The sequence below is a fragment of the Paramormyrops kingsleyae genome, chromosome 7 (assembly GCF_048594095.1).
Source record: "Paramormyrops kingsleyae isolate MSU_618 chromosome 7, PKINGS_0.4, whole genome shotgun sequence".
Classification (NCBI taxonomy): domain Eukaryota; kingdom Metazoa; phylum Chordata; class Actinopteri; order Osteoglossiformes; family Mormyridae; genus Paramormyrops; species Paramormyrops kingsleyae.
Window position 1 is genome coordinate 34,715,407 of NC_132803.1, and position 15,699 is coordinate 34,731,105.

Consider the following 15,699-nt stretch of genomic DNA (forward strand, 5'->3'; position numbering starts at 1 on the left):
GAGCAGACGGGCTGGACCAGGAGTTAATCATATCAGTTTTTTATGCACCGTGAAGGGATTTAAGCTCATTTAAGCACTTCGTAAATGGGAAATTTATGGGACGTTAATTAAATTCGCTCTTGCGTTGTGTTACCTCATCGGGCTTTGCAGACCAAAGGGCGTGATCTGAGCTCAGAAATCAGCCGTAAATCTGTTGACTTAAAAAGTCCCGTTACTAAATCTATGTATTACAATTGCATCGCCATTCCCATTGTCCCATCAGATTCCTTAAACCGATCAATTTGATTGATCAGCTCTTCAAATGGAAACAAGCCCTCGTTACTCAACAAGTTAACGTGCGGACAGGCAGCCTTGGCGAGCCGTCAGTGGCGCGTGACGCAGTCCGTCCTTCGGAGACTCCTCTCGTTTTAGTGAGACGGAGGTGCCGAGGTAAAGGCCAGACAGAGATCTGCTTTGCTGAACATGATTTGTTGGGCTGGATCGGGAGCTGTGAACGCGTGTGGGGGTGTATATAAAACTGATATTTTTTGTATGATTAAAAAAAAAGAACAATGATGAATGAAGAAATGGGTAGAAGTCATGGCCCTTTTGTTATGTGTGAGCGTAATGGAGTACTCTAGAAGGCGTGACCCCTGACCCCAAGGACAGAGCCAACCCTGTATGAGCAAACCAGGATTGGTGGCAGGTGGTGGGTCCTTTTGAAAGAATTTTATTCTTATCAGCAGCATCGAATCTAAACAAGGTGTGATCTGTGTGTCTGCAGCAACGAGTTCAGCAAGATGGTCGCCGAAGAGTACCTCACCTTTTTCGAATTTACAGGGATGACTTTGGACCAATCTCTCAGGTACAGCATCCCCCGCCCCCCCGCGAGAGATGTATCTGCTTACGTTAGTATCTACGCATTTCTGAACTGTGCCAACTGTACTGGATGATTCTACCAAGGAAATGACCTGTCTCTCTAGAAAAGATTGCTCTCTTTCTCATACATATATATATATATATATTTTGTGTGTGTGTCTGTCTCTAAATATAACGTCGATGTAGGTATGTTGAACGATGTCAAAAGGATCTCCTGAATGGTCCATATAGAGACTCTGCCCTCGCGTTTGTGCATGTGCCCAAGCACCCGATTCCGTTCCAGATACTCCCTGCCTGTCTGATTTGTACATCCATGTCCCCAGGTCCTGAACGCTTGCTAGGTCACCTCGCTCTGCCTTCCTTTGGGGCCGTTACTGTGAAACAAGCTGCGTGGGTGTCTCTGGAAGCCCCTTAATGCGGGCTTCAGCTGTGCTTGCTTGCTGCCGCAAACGTTAGAGACACGTTGCCTCTCTGTTTGGGGTGTGCTGTTAGGGTCAGGGTGCATGTCCCCAAGCGACCTGTTGGGGAGCTGTACAGCAGCTGAGTCTGTGCTGTCCTGGTCTGATGGGGAAAACTCTATGTGCACGCTCACCATATTTAATTGCAGTTGCTAATTTGTTTGAATTATTTTGCATTACATTGCCCATATGAAGCATCTTTCCAAAATATTATCCAGACTGGGCACAATGTGGGTGTCTGAGTAACCAGATTTTTAAGACTATGTAAATAACACCCTTCAGTCCACGCACCGGTCTGGCTGTTTTCCCAGCCACTTAGCCAGTGTGGGAATGAGGTGAAGCCTGAGCTTCTCCCAGGAAATACGGGCCACACACAGATACACAAACGTATTTTTGTAGAAAATAAACCTAAACCTCATGTCTTGGGACTGTGGGAGGAAACCTATGCCAACTGCATACTCTCAAAAACGGGAGGCTTCTCTGTTTGCTTCACGGTTCTGAAAGGCCACAGAGACCTGAAATGTCACTGTTACAGCCAGCGGTTGATAATGCGTAGTTCTGGAAGTGAGTTGCATTCCTTTCAGAGAGCGTGTTGGCGCTTGGGGTTTTTCTTTTTTTCCTTTTTCATATTCTGTCGTAATTCTCTTCAAGGTCATTATGAGGGACAGGAACCCAGGGAGAAAGCAAGAGACGAGATGCGTGTGGGTGTTTCAGGCAGGGAATATCTGGAACGGAACACAAAGCCCGGCGTACTTAAATGATACGAATCGTGAAGTCATTTCAGATACATGTTCAGATTCTCAGTCCTGGTGTTAGACTGGGTATCTGTCCAAGGGGCATCATGCCATGTTTTTCTCCCATGACCCCGATTGGGGTAAGGGGTATGCCAAAGTGGATGGACGGATGGATGGGGGCAAAAGGATTGTGTTGTTCCTTGCGTGCGGAGCACAGGTCACATTAGCAAGCAGTGGCCCAAGGAGGAAGCAAGTCTTTTGGATGATGATCCATCCGATCCCAGTTCCTCTCTCATTTTGCACCCATGTAATGGCTGTAACGCACCATCCAATCCCGGTGGCGCTCTCATTTTACACCCACCCGCGAAGCCAGGACTCTCATTAACACTGATGTTTGCTTTACCTTCCAGATCCTTCTTGAAAGCTTTTGCACTAATGGGTGAAACCCAGGAGAGAGAGCGTGTTTTGATCCACTTCTCCAATAGGTACTATCAGTGTAATCCCACCACCATCTCATCGCAAGGTATCCAGTCCGCCGCTGCCGCCGCTGCCTCGGTCTCGTGCCGTCCCCATGAACCTGCGTCTGGCACCATATCTGTGGCGTTTCACACACAGCATGTGCATTTCCTGCGTCCCCCCCCTTACCGTGTCCCTGCAGACGGCAATGGCGTTTTGTCATTTGTTCCCTAGCAGCCATCAGGGAGTTCTTCGGTGTGTGGGATGGTGTGCTGTGGCCTTGCCTGGTGGTGCAGCTTTGCTCCCAGCCGTTAACACACACACACACACACACACACTACTCATGAGTAGGCATGCTGAAATGTGTACTAGGCCAGCTGTAGAATAAATATCTTCAGCTGAGAGTAACACCGCTTACTACATAATGTTTGAGGCGTGGAAGACAGATTAGGTGCTTAGGTTGTGTAAAGAACCCTTCAGCCTTTGTTCTGGTAGTTACGTGAAATGGAGCCATACAGATCCATTAACATCAAGCTTCAGTTATCTTGTGAAACATGCAAGTCCATTACAAAGAGGCAATATGGTCTTGCATTTTGTTACTGCATTTTTTTTCTTACCTTGGCTGTAACACAGGCTGGCTGTGCTTTGCACTGAGTGCCATGTCTCTCCATGGCAACAGTCTTAGTAACAACAAGTCCGTCTGACCAGTAAATGGGTAAAAGCTAAAACTGTCTCGTTGCTAAGACAGTTGCCATGGAAGTAATGTTTCACTTTGAATCTGTGTGGAGATTTAGATTCGAATCCGCATACGGGCATTTATCCCTTGTTACACTTCCTTTATTATTGCTAAACAAATGATAGACATTACTGCATTTACACAGCGCTAAGCACATGCCTCATGCATGCTGCAAGCCTTTCATTTATCTTGTTAGTCTTAAATGGGAGAATCCTGCCATGTGTGCACATGGGCACCTGCACCATAATACTTCAACTCCTTGGTTGGATTTGTGAATCCAAGTTACTATTGATTAACTATTTAGCCATGACCCGGTTTGTAATACATTCTCTGAGGTGATGCATTGGTTATTAGATTAGTCATTCTTCATACATTTTTCCAATAAAGAAACATTTCATTAACTTTTCAACTCGTATGAATGCCTGCTAGTTTTGATGTATCTTGAACATAAATTCTTCCAGAGTTCATTTACACATTTCAATGCTGTGTTTGAAAGCCTTAATTCAGTGGTTATTTCATCTGCCATGACATTTTATTTTTGGAAAATTCCACCTCCGACAGACTTTTACACTAATGAACTTTAATAATCTGTGATGATGATTCTCATTTCTTCTTTAATGTATGAGAGTAGGAGAGTATTTTAAGAATGTTTTGGATGATTAGTGACTGGGTTATGAAATTAATCTCTGACAGATGGGGTCCATTGCCTTACCTGCGCTTTAATGCTGCTGAATACTGACCTTCATGGCCATGTAAGTATCTTTGTGAACTTCATGTTTTTTCACTGCTTTGTCTGCAGGTAACCCTAACTTTTCACTTCCTCTTCCATGTCACCTCAGAGCTTTATGCACTCTTGAAGCATCTGCAAATGTCGGGACTTCTCTGCAAACATTGACAGTTTCGGAAAGGTCAATTTTATAAACCGAATTTTGTGTACAATTGAACTTTTCGGCTATGTAAGGATGGAATATGGGAAATCTATTTTGGAAACCTAGTTTGGTATCACAATTGATTTAACATTTGATTTAAGCTCCTAGAAATGTGTATAGCAATATCATACTTAAATGAAATATTCTTCACTTTTTTGAGCTTCAGTGTTTCGCTCATCAGTTCAATAAAGGGTGTGGGAACCAAGTAAATAGAGGGGGGATGTGTATACCCCAATAATTAATTTGTATTCATCCATTCCTCAATAATCAGGCCATTGTATTTTGCATTATTAAGTTGTACCCCCCGTACCCCGATTAGCAAACTTCTGTGAGCTTATAAAAATCCACCGTTAATACTATTGTGGAGTCATGCTAATTAACTTTATATTAAAAAAACTGCTTCCTTTTAATGTTTTTATTTTGTCTGGCAGATTTTAATTTCCACTGAACTTTTCTGTCTTCTATATTTTATGACTTTTCATTTGCTTTGGTGCTTTTTTTTATGGAAAGATCGATAAAAATGGCATTCCTTCCAGAGGATCTCCACTTCCTATAGCAGCATATTTTGCACAAGGGCATTGTCCATGATTAAAGGATTTGGATGAAACCTGGCTGAATGCAGATGCATTTAAAGTCACTCCGATAAGAGCAGCGGCTTGTAGGGGACAATCCACCGTTGCACTGGCCCTAATCCAAATGCAATCCTCTACCTAATTATATGTGATATATTCATGAGGGCTTTTAGAAAACCATGTAACTGCTGTTAGCTGGAAAAGGTATTAATAAAATGTATCGGGGAGCTTTTAGGGAAAATACTCAGTTTTGTTGTGTATGTATTAGATGCATATACTTAAATATTTGTAAATTACTCTCATCTCAATAATTCTTCCTCCCTGCCACCGCCCCGTAACGTCTGCATTCCCCACTTATTCAATAGGTGGTAAGTTGGGCTTGCTTTGGTACCCTTTCACTCTGTGTTTGATATGGGACGTTTGTTTGGCCCTCACTGTGCCCCGTATGCACCTTGTCCATGCATTTTTAAATGGAGTTGTGATCAGCACTCGCCCGCAGTGTTGCCAGAATCCAAGTGCTGCTGTTGCTTTCTGAAGTTCAGCTCGTGTCCATCTTTTTGATTAAAGTTCAGACTTGTTTTCCAGTGCGTGCAGCGTAAACCCATTTTAAGACGTCACATTGACACCTATTTATCCGCTGTGTGTACTACTGTTTGAACATTTATAAAGCACATTTTGTCTTTCAAATAATGTATTTATATATAGAAATATATATGTAATAAATCATGTAGTATTAAATATATATGAAAATGAATATATAATAATAAATGGTTATATATATTGTTAAATTATTGAATACAAATACAAGTACCTTATTAACTCTTACTACTCAAGTACAAATCATGAACAATTATATGAATTAGTATGAATTGTTATGACTGATTTATGATACGTAACACAGTTTTTGATTAAACATTTAAGTAATAGTGTACTACGACATTATTTGTGCCCTCTCAAGTAAAATGTTACCTTAAACTTCGTCGTGCTTTTCCATCCATAACGACTTACCAGTGGCACGGTAGTTGACACATTTTGCAAATTTTTTTTTTTGCAAAAAAAAGTGTAGGTAGGGTTTTTAAATGCATGCATTCGTCTGTGTTCGTTTACTAAGTCCGTCGTCGTTAGTGATGTTTTTTCGCTAATCCCGTTTAATTGGTCCAAATGCGATTTGTACTAAAGTTTAGCATGAACATCTTACAGGTCGATAAAAGTAAACTTCATGAAAACGGCATAAAAGCCTTATAAGGGGCATTCCAATGGACGCCGCGGAGCCGCTGCTCATAATGAACCGCGCTGAGTCGTTTGCCGGCTCTGGTCGCCTCCGGGCGCAGCCGGTACCGGCAGAACCGCCTGAGTCACCGGGACAGACGCGAGTTTGCCGAGCCCAGCCATGATCCCCCCCGGCTTTTAACAGCTAAATATTGTAGCGTCCTGTTTGATGTTAGCCGTGCTGATTCTGTTATTACACGTGTTAGTGTTTCTCGTTGCCGCCTTAATAATGTTTATCGTCATTTTATGCCACGTCTGAGAATTCAGATTATAATTTATAATTCCATTTGAGACAGGTGGAATTTCTTTGGGGCGAAATGGATTCTCTTGTTTACAGAATGTCAAGAGGATCTGCTGATCATTTTATTGATCTGCAGGGTAGTGGTCTTTTTTTTTTTTTTTTTTTTTGTAAAATCATTTTATCTTTAAATGGGATTTGTATGTCTGCCTGTATGCCTTCATTATGTGCAGTCATCCTTCCACTTTTGCTAACTGCTTACCGTGCGGCTGCGCCCTCTACGCATGCGCAGTTCGCCGAGCGGTTGGCTCGCGCGCCAAGACTAATACACTGTGTGTATGTACGGTATATTATAAGCAGTCAATTTCGCACTTATAATAACGGATGCTCTGTCTCCATTCCATTTTTAAAACACTACACTAAATGTTTGTTTCATTATGTGAATATATAAATATTTTAGCAGCAAGTCATACTGTACATGTGAAATGCTTTACGGCATAATTTAATCTTGAGGATTTGTGTAATGTATAAAATTAGCAAAAATATGTTCTATAGGAATAACAGTATTCCCGTCATATTGTGGGAATAACTTGACAAATTTTAGGCACAAAACTTTTTATTGGGCAAAACAATACACTAGCTAACTGCAGCTACAGACTCCTGTGGACAGAATAGGCTTTCAGCTGAATTTCCCAGAAGGTCAAATATCAAGAACACCTTGTCTGAAACACTGTGTTTTATTAGTATTTCAGCATTATTATTGCTATTATCTAATACTACATTATCATAAATGACAGTCCCCTGAATTAGCATTTAGAGGTATTTGCTCGTCCTGCAGTGTGTTAATGAACCTGGCACAGTGCACTGTTCCAGCATGCATAACCATAAACTGCAGATTATATTGGGTAGCCTATCAGCAAGCCAAGTAATATAATTTTTGCACCTTATTACATTACAGATTACCGTTAAGGGAGGTTTTTTATATTATTTTTGTATGTCCATTCGTCTGACTTAAATAAATACAAGCCACCTCAGAAAAGCTGACGGTTACAAATTAACCTGATATGTGGTGAACCGTGTGGCACTGAAGTCAGAAATTATGAGTGTCAGCACACATCTTGGCACCTGAGATGGTTTAATGAATGAAAGCGATCAGGCCTGCCCCCTCCCTCTCCATTAGGCACTCCAGTACAGATAATTATTATGAACATTTTGAGTGTTGATCAGCACAAACACCTGTGTCTTGGGGGGGGTTAAACGGGGGCCTCGGAGCCCGATTCATAGCCATCTTGAGAAGCTAAAAAGCCGAACCGCTTCTGCTTCCCTGCAGAATATTGGGAAGAAGATGACGTGCCAGGAATTCATCAATAACCTTGACGGCTTGAACGGGGGGCAGGATTTCCACAAGGAGCTACTGAAGGTGAGTTTTGAGGCTGCACTCATGGGACCGGTGACCCGCTCGCCTGGGCCCATTTCCAGTCCAGATTGGTGTAACCCTAGTGCAGTTCCGATGGTTGGAGAGGAGTGGAGACAAGGGTAGAGTTGTGCATGGCCAGCCAGTTGAAAGGAGCGCCTATAGCATTACCAAACTATTTTAGTCCTCTGTGTTCAAAAGACAATGCTATCTCTCAGGCAGGGGGAAGTTGACTTATCTTTGCTAATCAGCTTACATTAACCTGATATTTGTACACCTGATATTGTGTATGGCTTGTAACTGAAGTACATAAAGTTTCTACCCATGTATTAATTAGTGGTGGCAGTGAAGAATGGAGTTAAGGACAGTTAGGAATGACCTGTAGAGGGCAGCATTCCATGAAGACCACAAATCTTTTGTGGTGCATTTATAATGCTGTGCTTCTGTGTTTGTAGTCAGTGCTCCTGTACCCTTACTTAACATTACTTTCAAGGTAATATACTTCTGGGTGTCAGATATGTCACTGCTTTCATGCTCAGCTATGACTATAACTGTAAAATTTATTGTTGAAATGGTATATATTGCTAGCTGTCATAGTAATCACCCGAGGCACATTTCACGTGAAATAGATTTGCGAATGTTTATGAGTATATTGGGGTGAATCTGTGGCTTGTTTTGTCACCTTACACCTCTTGGGAGTTTGGCCCTAGCTCTTTATGTGGAGGTTTTGTGTTTCCCAGTGCAGCTGATTTTAAATTGCTCTGAGTGTGTTGTGTGTGTGTGTGTGTGTGTGTGTGTGTGTGTGTGTGTGTGTGTGTGTGGTGCCTTTATAGCAATGCGTACCTCACCCCAAGCCCCACTGTGTGCCTCCTGTGATAGGCTCCTAGCAGCTGTCACCCTAATCGGGGACGATGTGTCGCTCAGTAGGTTAGTGGATCTGTGCCCATGTTCAGAAGGTCATGGGTTCAAATCCCAGGGCCGGTAGAACAGTTGTTTCATCGTTGGACAGATTCTGGCAGCCTCATGCTCTGATCTCAAGATCTCCTTCCTTGTGTTATGCTTTGGAAAAAAGCATCTGCTAAATAAACACACACTCACACACATACATACATACATATATATATATATATATATATATATATATATATATATATATATATATATATATATATATATATATATAATTGGGTAAGTAGCTGTTGAAAATGGGTGCACTGGCGGATGCTGTCAGACGTTACCCTTTCAGAGAGAGATTTTTTCATGCTCAGGAAAAGGGGAATCTGTAGCATTTGGGAAACTGTGCACTAGCTGAGCATTGTCACTATAAAGCAAGCAGAAAGCCTCGGTTTCAAACCGGGGGGACTATTTGTGGTAATCCAGAGGGAAGGTCAGAGGTCACCACTACACTGCGGAACCAGAACGCGGCCAAGCTAGCGCGTATACGAAAGAGTGGCCCTTCGACAGAAATAAATAATGAAATAATGGCGGCTCCCCTCCTCCTGTCTAATAAAATGAACACACCTCACGCCCACAGCAAATTCTCGCAGCGACAGGAGCCTGGCAGCAGCACCGCTTGGCAGACGCGGCGGCCAAATGGCGGGCGTGACGGAGCTGGCCGGGAAGGCGAAATGTATCCAGTGCGGCCGGCCGCGTGAGTGGCGGTCCTCGAGAGCGTTTCATTATGGCCGTGCTGCATAGTGACCTTCTCACATTCTCACTGCACATGCGAGGCATTCGCTTTTATCTTATGGCATTTTAGCCCCGCCCCCATCAGCTTGTTTTACTTATTAATTGTGGGAGATTTTGCTTTGTTATTCAGTGGTACGACGTTGTTTAAAAACTTGGCATTTGAGAATGAATGGTAATATATAAATGTTCCGTGTGAAACTGGATGAAAAGGCGTGGATTGGTTTGCGCTTTAGGTGAATGCCCGGCAATTGATAACCAGCTGTACAAGGTTAAGTGCTTTGAGAATAAGAAGCTCTACCTGCTATTTTCTGCAGGCAGAGTGGTGGTTTGGCCTTGGTGATGTACTGATAGACGACGCTGTCCATTTAAATGCTCTGTGTCTTGCTGCCGCTGAAGGAGAAGCTGGTGGCTTCAGAAGGTGGTTACCTCCTAAGTGATGCTAGGAGAGCCTCTCGGGGGCCCGTATGTGCCCCTAGCTCTGCTTTTCCTTCATTATGGGCTGAAAAGGCTGTGGGGGTGGGGGGCTGTACTATTTTAGTACGGATTTTATGATAAAAGGATGCAGAAATGGTTTCAGAAGCTGAATGCTGACTTACAGTAGACTGCCAGAAAAATATATGGCAGGTGCTGATACTGAGGTCAGAAAAAGGTAACTGTGTGGAAATCTATTTTTCTTATTGACTTTGAATTAGAAAACAAAGCTTGTTCGCTTAATTAATGTACATAACTTTCTCGCAAATGTAATTTTCGACCATTTATTTTTCTCCCCCTCTTCTGACATATGTTGACTGTCAGCCAGTGATTTCTGTCTGCTCGCAGAAGTGCATCGTTATGCTTCGTTAAATGTCCTGGGGTGACCCAGTGGCATCGCTCCTCGGTCAGACACGCGTGGTTGGCGCCGCGGTCAGGCGAGCCGTCGCCTTTGATGCCGGGGCCCCGGCACAGGTGTTGCCTTGCCCAGGGGCTCTGGGCCCCCTCCCGTTTCATCTGTCGCGGTACAGGTGTTTGCTCACGCCCTGATGTCAGACCTTCCTGTCTCTGGGCATTATCACGGCAAAGTCCGGCCGCCGAAAAATCACGCACGCTGCAGCTATGCAGATCGCGGGACTTAAAACCCACACGTGTGGGGTGCGTCGACTTAAAGGGATGCTACATTTTGTAGGGTAGGGGTCTGCAACCCCAGACTTCTGCTATATTTCAAATCAAATTACTCTTAATGTGACGTCACTTGTCACCAGTACACAGGTACTATACATGTGAGTGAAATGCTTGTGTGCAAAGCCTCTCGAAGTAGCCGTAGTACGACACGAGTTAACAATTAAAATATAAGTATAAATATATAACACATATGACATTAGAGTCGGCACCCTTGGCGTCGTCTCTCGGCACTTCTTCGAACTGCCCTGCCGATACCGACAGTGCGTGCTCAGCGGTTTGTCCACGGCGGGGTGATGGATGGCGTCTCCCTGTTCCCATCGCAGTAATTAATGCAACACTGGAGGATGTGGCCTCCACTAGCTTGCCATCCTTGATGGACTAAGATGAGAAATGGTGTTTATTGTCCTTTGGTGCCCTAAACCCGTAATCACGTCTGAAATTAGCAGCTTGAGCTATACATCCGCCCTCTGTGTCGTCCCCGCCGTACGGCTCTGTTATTCCCCACCCGAGGCATATTGAGATCCCCTGATGAATGGTGACTCAGTGGCCACCATGGATTTTCCTTCTGGACATGAGTGACGGTCATGAGTTACGGTTACCAGTGGGAATCACAGAATCAAAGGGGATCAACTGTGATCCCAAAAGACAAACAGTGTGAAAAGCCAAGAACGATATCCAGCGACGACTGTTGGTATCGCTGAGCATTGGAGTCGCTGTTTGTTTGGTTCCCTGAAATTTCAAGCTCCTGTTGATTTAAAATGGAGTTCTTGTTTTTTGTCAAATGAAGGTCTTCACATGGGTTCTCAGAGACGTTCCATAAGTTGTCAGCAGATTCATGGGGTCTGCTGCTACAGTCACAGAATATCCCGGCGATTAGTTATTAAGCCGTCCCAGCATGTGTGAGTAGCTTATGCTCCCTGTGGATGTAATTGTCTGTTTAAGCCAGAGGTTAGTGTGTATTCAATTCCTTGCCATAATTCATTCTTCTGTTTAGCATATCTATTATCGTAGCAGCCAGTCATGATTTATCTGCAGCCTGTTAAATTAACAGTAAAACACACTGCTCTGTACTGTATTGTACTGTTGCACATATTCCTGTAAGCTTTGTGGATTGTTGCTGCACAATATACTCACCACTACTGATTTTTGGAGTTTTATTTAGAAAATCTCTAAATGCTCATTTTGAAGTGTGGAGTAAGTTCAGTAGCTACCTACCAGAATAATTTTCGTTATTAAGGTTGTATTTTTTTACAATTTAAAATGTTGTTTATTGTAAACTGGTCATAATCAAACTCACTCAATCAGGCTACACAGCTATATCAGAATTGTTTTTTTTTTTTCAGTCTTTAAGATTATGTACTTGCACAATTCATAAAGAGTTTTGTATAGAGAATCAATGTTCTGTTTAAACACAGCCAAAACATTCACTGATTGTATAAAATAGTTGAGCTGTTCGGTCACTACTGTACATTGCTATACTGTATCTGTGCAGCATAATATGTACATTAGGAAACTTTGTGGTATGAGACAGATGTATTTCAGTACATGCTTAGTAATAAATACATGTTTTAAAGGGAAATATTGAACATCGATTCTGACTGATTCTTTGATTTTGAGTTCATTGCCTGGGCTAAAATTCCTCATCTCCTGAAATTCAAGCCAAAGTCAGACCGCTGATTTTGTCTGTTACACCTGAAGTCTGCCTTCGTTGATGTCCTTCTGAATCTTCACCATGTGGATTTAGATTGCCGTGCTGTTGACCTCTGTCTAGGGCCAGCTGCCCTGTGAGAGGAAACTTCCCTGGGGGTGGCTTGCGTAACAGTAGGTGTCGACTGGGGAGGAAAAAGCTGAAGGGAGTCGCAGGTTTGGTGAAATTGCTCTCTGTCAGTGTTTCGTATCGCATTGAGCCGACCTTTATGCTCTGCCCTGCCCATGGGGGGGTTGGGGGGGTCCCCTTAGTGTCACTGGGTCAGTATATGGCATTTGGCATTTATTTCCAAGCTGTTACTACGGAATTCCATACTTTCTCAGACATTCTTTCCACTGTGACTGTTTGTTGGTCATTATTGTTTCTGTGTATTGATATCTAATTGTCTTTTTTTACTGTCTAAATGATCATGTGCTACATTTACTGCAGTGAGACGAATAAAGTATCCATCCACCCACCGGACGTTTCTGAGGGACAGGGACACGAACGTTGCTCCCTAGACAGACGGCAGGCAGATGCTAAAAGCCCGTATTTTGGCAGCCGATTATCACTCGCTGTATTCGTGGCTCTGTGGACAGCAGCCTTGTATTCATCATTCACATGGAGAGGAGATGAAATGATTGCTTTCTGCAAAACCCAAATTGTGTTAAAGCGGCAAATTTTTCACTTATCGCTTGCAGGTTATTTTTCCCCGATACCCTCAGTTTCACCTGATAACAGCCTTACAGTGATTGATATAAGCAGCAATAACATGATTAACTCACTGCATCGTGTTTTTAGAAGCAAGATGCAGGCTGTAGGGAAAGTCGACCACGTTTCTGTGTAAATCGCACCATTCTGGAGAATGACCAAACAAACAGGATGATTTATTTAAATTTCATGAGGCTCTCATAGGCATGGTTTCTCCTGTCTCTGTGTTTTGTCCAAGGCTTTACTCTCATTAAACATCGTCCCAGATCACCAATATGTATCCAAGTGAATTTTCGAATGAATGCTTTCTGTTTGAAGGATCAGCTCGCATTGAGCCAGCTATTGTAAGTTGATGTTGAAAAGGAACTAGTGCTTTTCAGCGGCCAGCTGTCAATTTTATTTATTAGTCGTCGTCCCCCACCCCAAGGTGCCTGTCTCTCTGAGTAATTAAAATAAAGTTTTTGTGGATACAGTTGACCGGAGAATGGCGTCTGTGGCAGCCGGCAGATGGCTGTCACGACCCGATGCTCGGGAAGACATGACCTCGCCGGTGGGCTGTGGCTGGATTGGACTTCCCGTGTCGTTGTCGCCGGAATATGCTTGGAGTACGTGACCCTTCTCGTGAAATATTCAGCAGCATCTATGATGCAGATGTATCCCGTATCCCATTTCCCAGTGCCACTCCGGTTACATACCATAACTTTTTAGGCTTGGAACTGTTTCGGCCTGTACCATGGACTGTTGGGCATGAGAGGGACCTTCTGTGGGTTTTGCTTGTGTTTTCATGGGTGGCGATGGCTGTAGGCGGCGGCGGTGGTGGTGGGGCTGATGTGTTTGTGTTTGGGGGGGGGTCTGTAGGCCGTGTACCAGGACGTATGGCAGGCTGTGTGCCACTGCAAGGTAACCTCATAATTCAGCAGCATGAACCAAGCAAATAGGGCTTTATTTAAATGCTGTGTCTGCTCCATTTGTGCCTGGATTTTGGTTTTTTATATACAGTGGGACCTCAGTTCTCGAACTCATTAGAACTCGAATTTCTTAAAAGTCGAAGCAACCAGGTCGAAAAAAAATTCCCTAGAGCTCGATCTGAATCTCAGAAGTCAAACTGTGAACGCCGACCTAAGATAACTTGTATGCACGGGGAAATGAGTCACGCGGCACGTCTCTCAGCGGTAACAAAGGGTAATGCTTCATTTTCAGCCTCGCATCCGCTGTGATAGCATCGTGCATGTTTACACTAGCTGAATACATATATTTAGACAGTAAAAATACATTTAGACAATGATAGACAGTAACAGTAATTATTATATAATAAAATACATTTAAAAATGAAGATTTCTTATTCATTATTTTAATATTAATAATAAACCATTAATACGTTTAATTATAAAAATATTGTTGTGCCGAGAGGGGAGGGAACGGAGACAAAGGCGCAGACGTCAGGGTATCGGGGAATACGGGGTTTAATTGCAGGTAAGGCAGGCAAAACGCAGATGGACAATACAATGACACGGACTGGGGAAACAAACGAAACACAGAGGGCTAATGACAACAACTAGAAACAGCTGATCACGCAGGGATTCCACGCGGGGTTAACGAGGGGGCGTGGCACACGGAAGGAGCGGACGATCGGGGCAGGATAATTGTTTGGATACATTTATTTTCTTACTTTACAAATGACTGTTTTGATAAATGTGCTTTGATGTGTTTAGTACAGTATATGCTCTTCTTGTTTTATCCAGTTCATTTTGTGTTTAAATGCTAAAACAAACATATTTAGGTGTAATTTTTTGGGGCCGGGAACCAATTGATTGGTTTTCCATTATTTATTATGGGGAAAATTCGATCACAACTCGAACTTTTTAGGATTCGATCCGGAGTTCTCAGCAGATTAAATTCGAGTTCTGAGGTACCACTGTATATAGATTCTGTAAGTAAATAAATAAACCCAGACTCAAAACTCTGATGTAATCACGCTGCTTGTTTTCCTGTTTTCCTCATCTCCTGCCATACTGACCACCTCTCGCTCTCTCTCTCTCTCTCACACACACACACACACACACACACACACTCTGTCTTTTTATTTTATTGCAAATGTAATGAAAGTCGATGCAAACCCCCCCCCCCCCCCCATCTCCCCTGATATTTACAGAGACTAAGATAAACAGCCACCTGTGTTGTCTGGGAATTAGTTTGGGTGCTGAGATCCAAACAGGTCGGCTTGAACAGACAAGCTGTCAGGTGTGATGGGGGTGGGGGGGGGGGGGGGGGGTACCGATCCATGGCTCCTCCTTAGGGGCCCACATCATGTGATCTGAGGAGCCGTCGCCTCCTGGCTCTGCTGCTGATGAATGAACAGGAGAGCCCCGGGGACCCAGGGCGGCAGGGCCCCTCCGTTAAACGCCCTACGGCTCGGCGACGTAATGATGTAGCGCTTCAATACGGCATTTCCCAGCTCCACTCACTTTGTTAGGTATGCAAAGTTAGTGTGGAGGGATGTTAATAATGCACTGAACCACCCATTTTCATGGACCCCCAGGACGCGGGTCCCCTGTCCCTCCAAACGAGGATGGTTCACAATTCCGAGGGGAACAGTGGGCAGGCAGAGCACCGTCACAACACGTCAAAAGTTGTTGTTCTTTGGTGATACCATTAAGGTTTTTATAAGTGGTATTTTGATTATCATTTCTGCTTTTTATTTATGTATATTTTGTTATGAATTAATCCAATATGCTGAGATCAGTGATGCACAATTAGCTTGCAGTGCCAGCTTTTACGAACTCTGGACAG

The 15,699-nt window shown here is 43.4% G+C and overlaps 1 protein-coding gene across 8 annotated transcripts in view; it reads left to right on the forward strand.

Annotated features, from left to right (window-relative positions):
- The window catches only part of psd3l (pleckstrin and Sec7 domain containing 3, like), a 114,993-nt gene that overhangs the window by 61,320 nt on the left and 37,974 nt on the right, over positions 1-15,699 (forward strand). For all 8 annotated transcript variants that reach the window (XM_023795566.2, XM_023795557.2, XM_023795574.2 and 5 more), the window contains 4 exons: positions 764-844; positions 2,461-2,573; positions 3,936-3,994; positions 7,581-7,670. In XM_023795566.2, the coding sequence (XP_023651334.2) occupies positions 764-844; positions 2,461-2,573; positions 3,936-3,994; positions 7,581-7,670 (343 nt within the window). The remainder of the gene's footprint in view (positions 1-763; positions 845-2,460; positions 2,574-3,935; positions 3,995-7,580; positions 7,671-15,699) is intronic.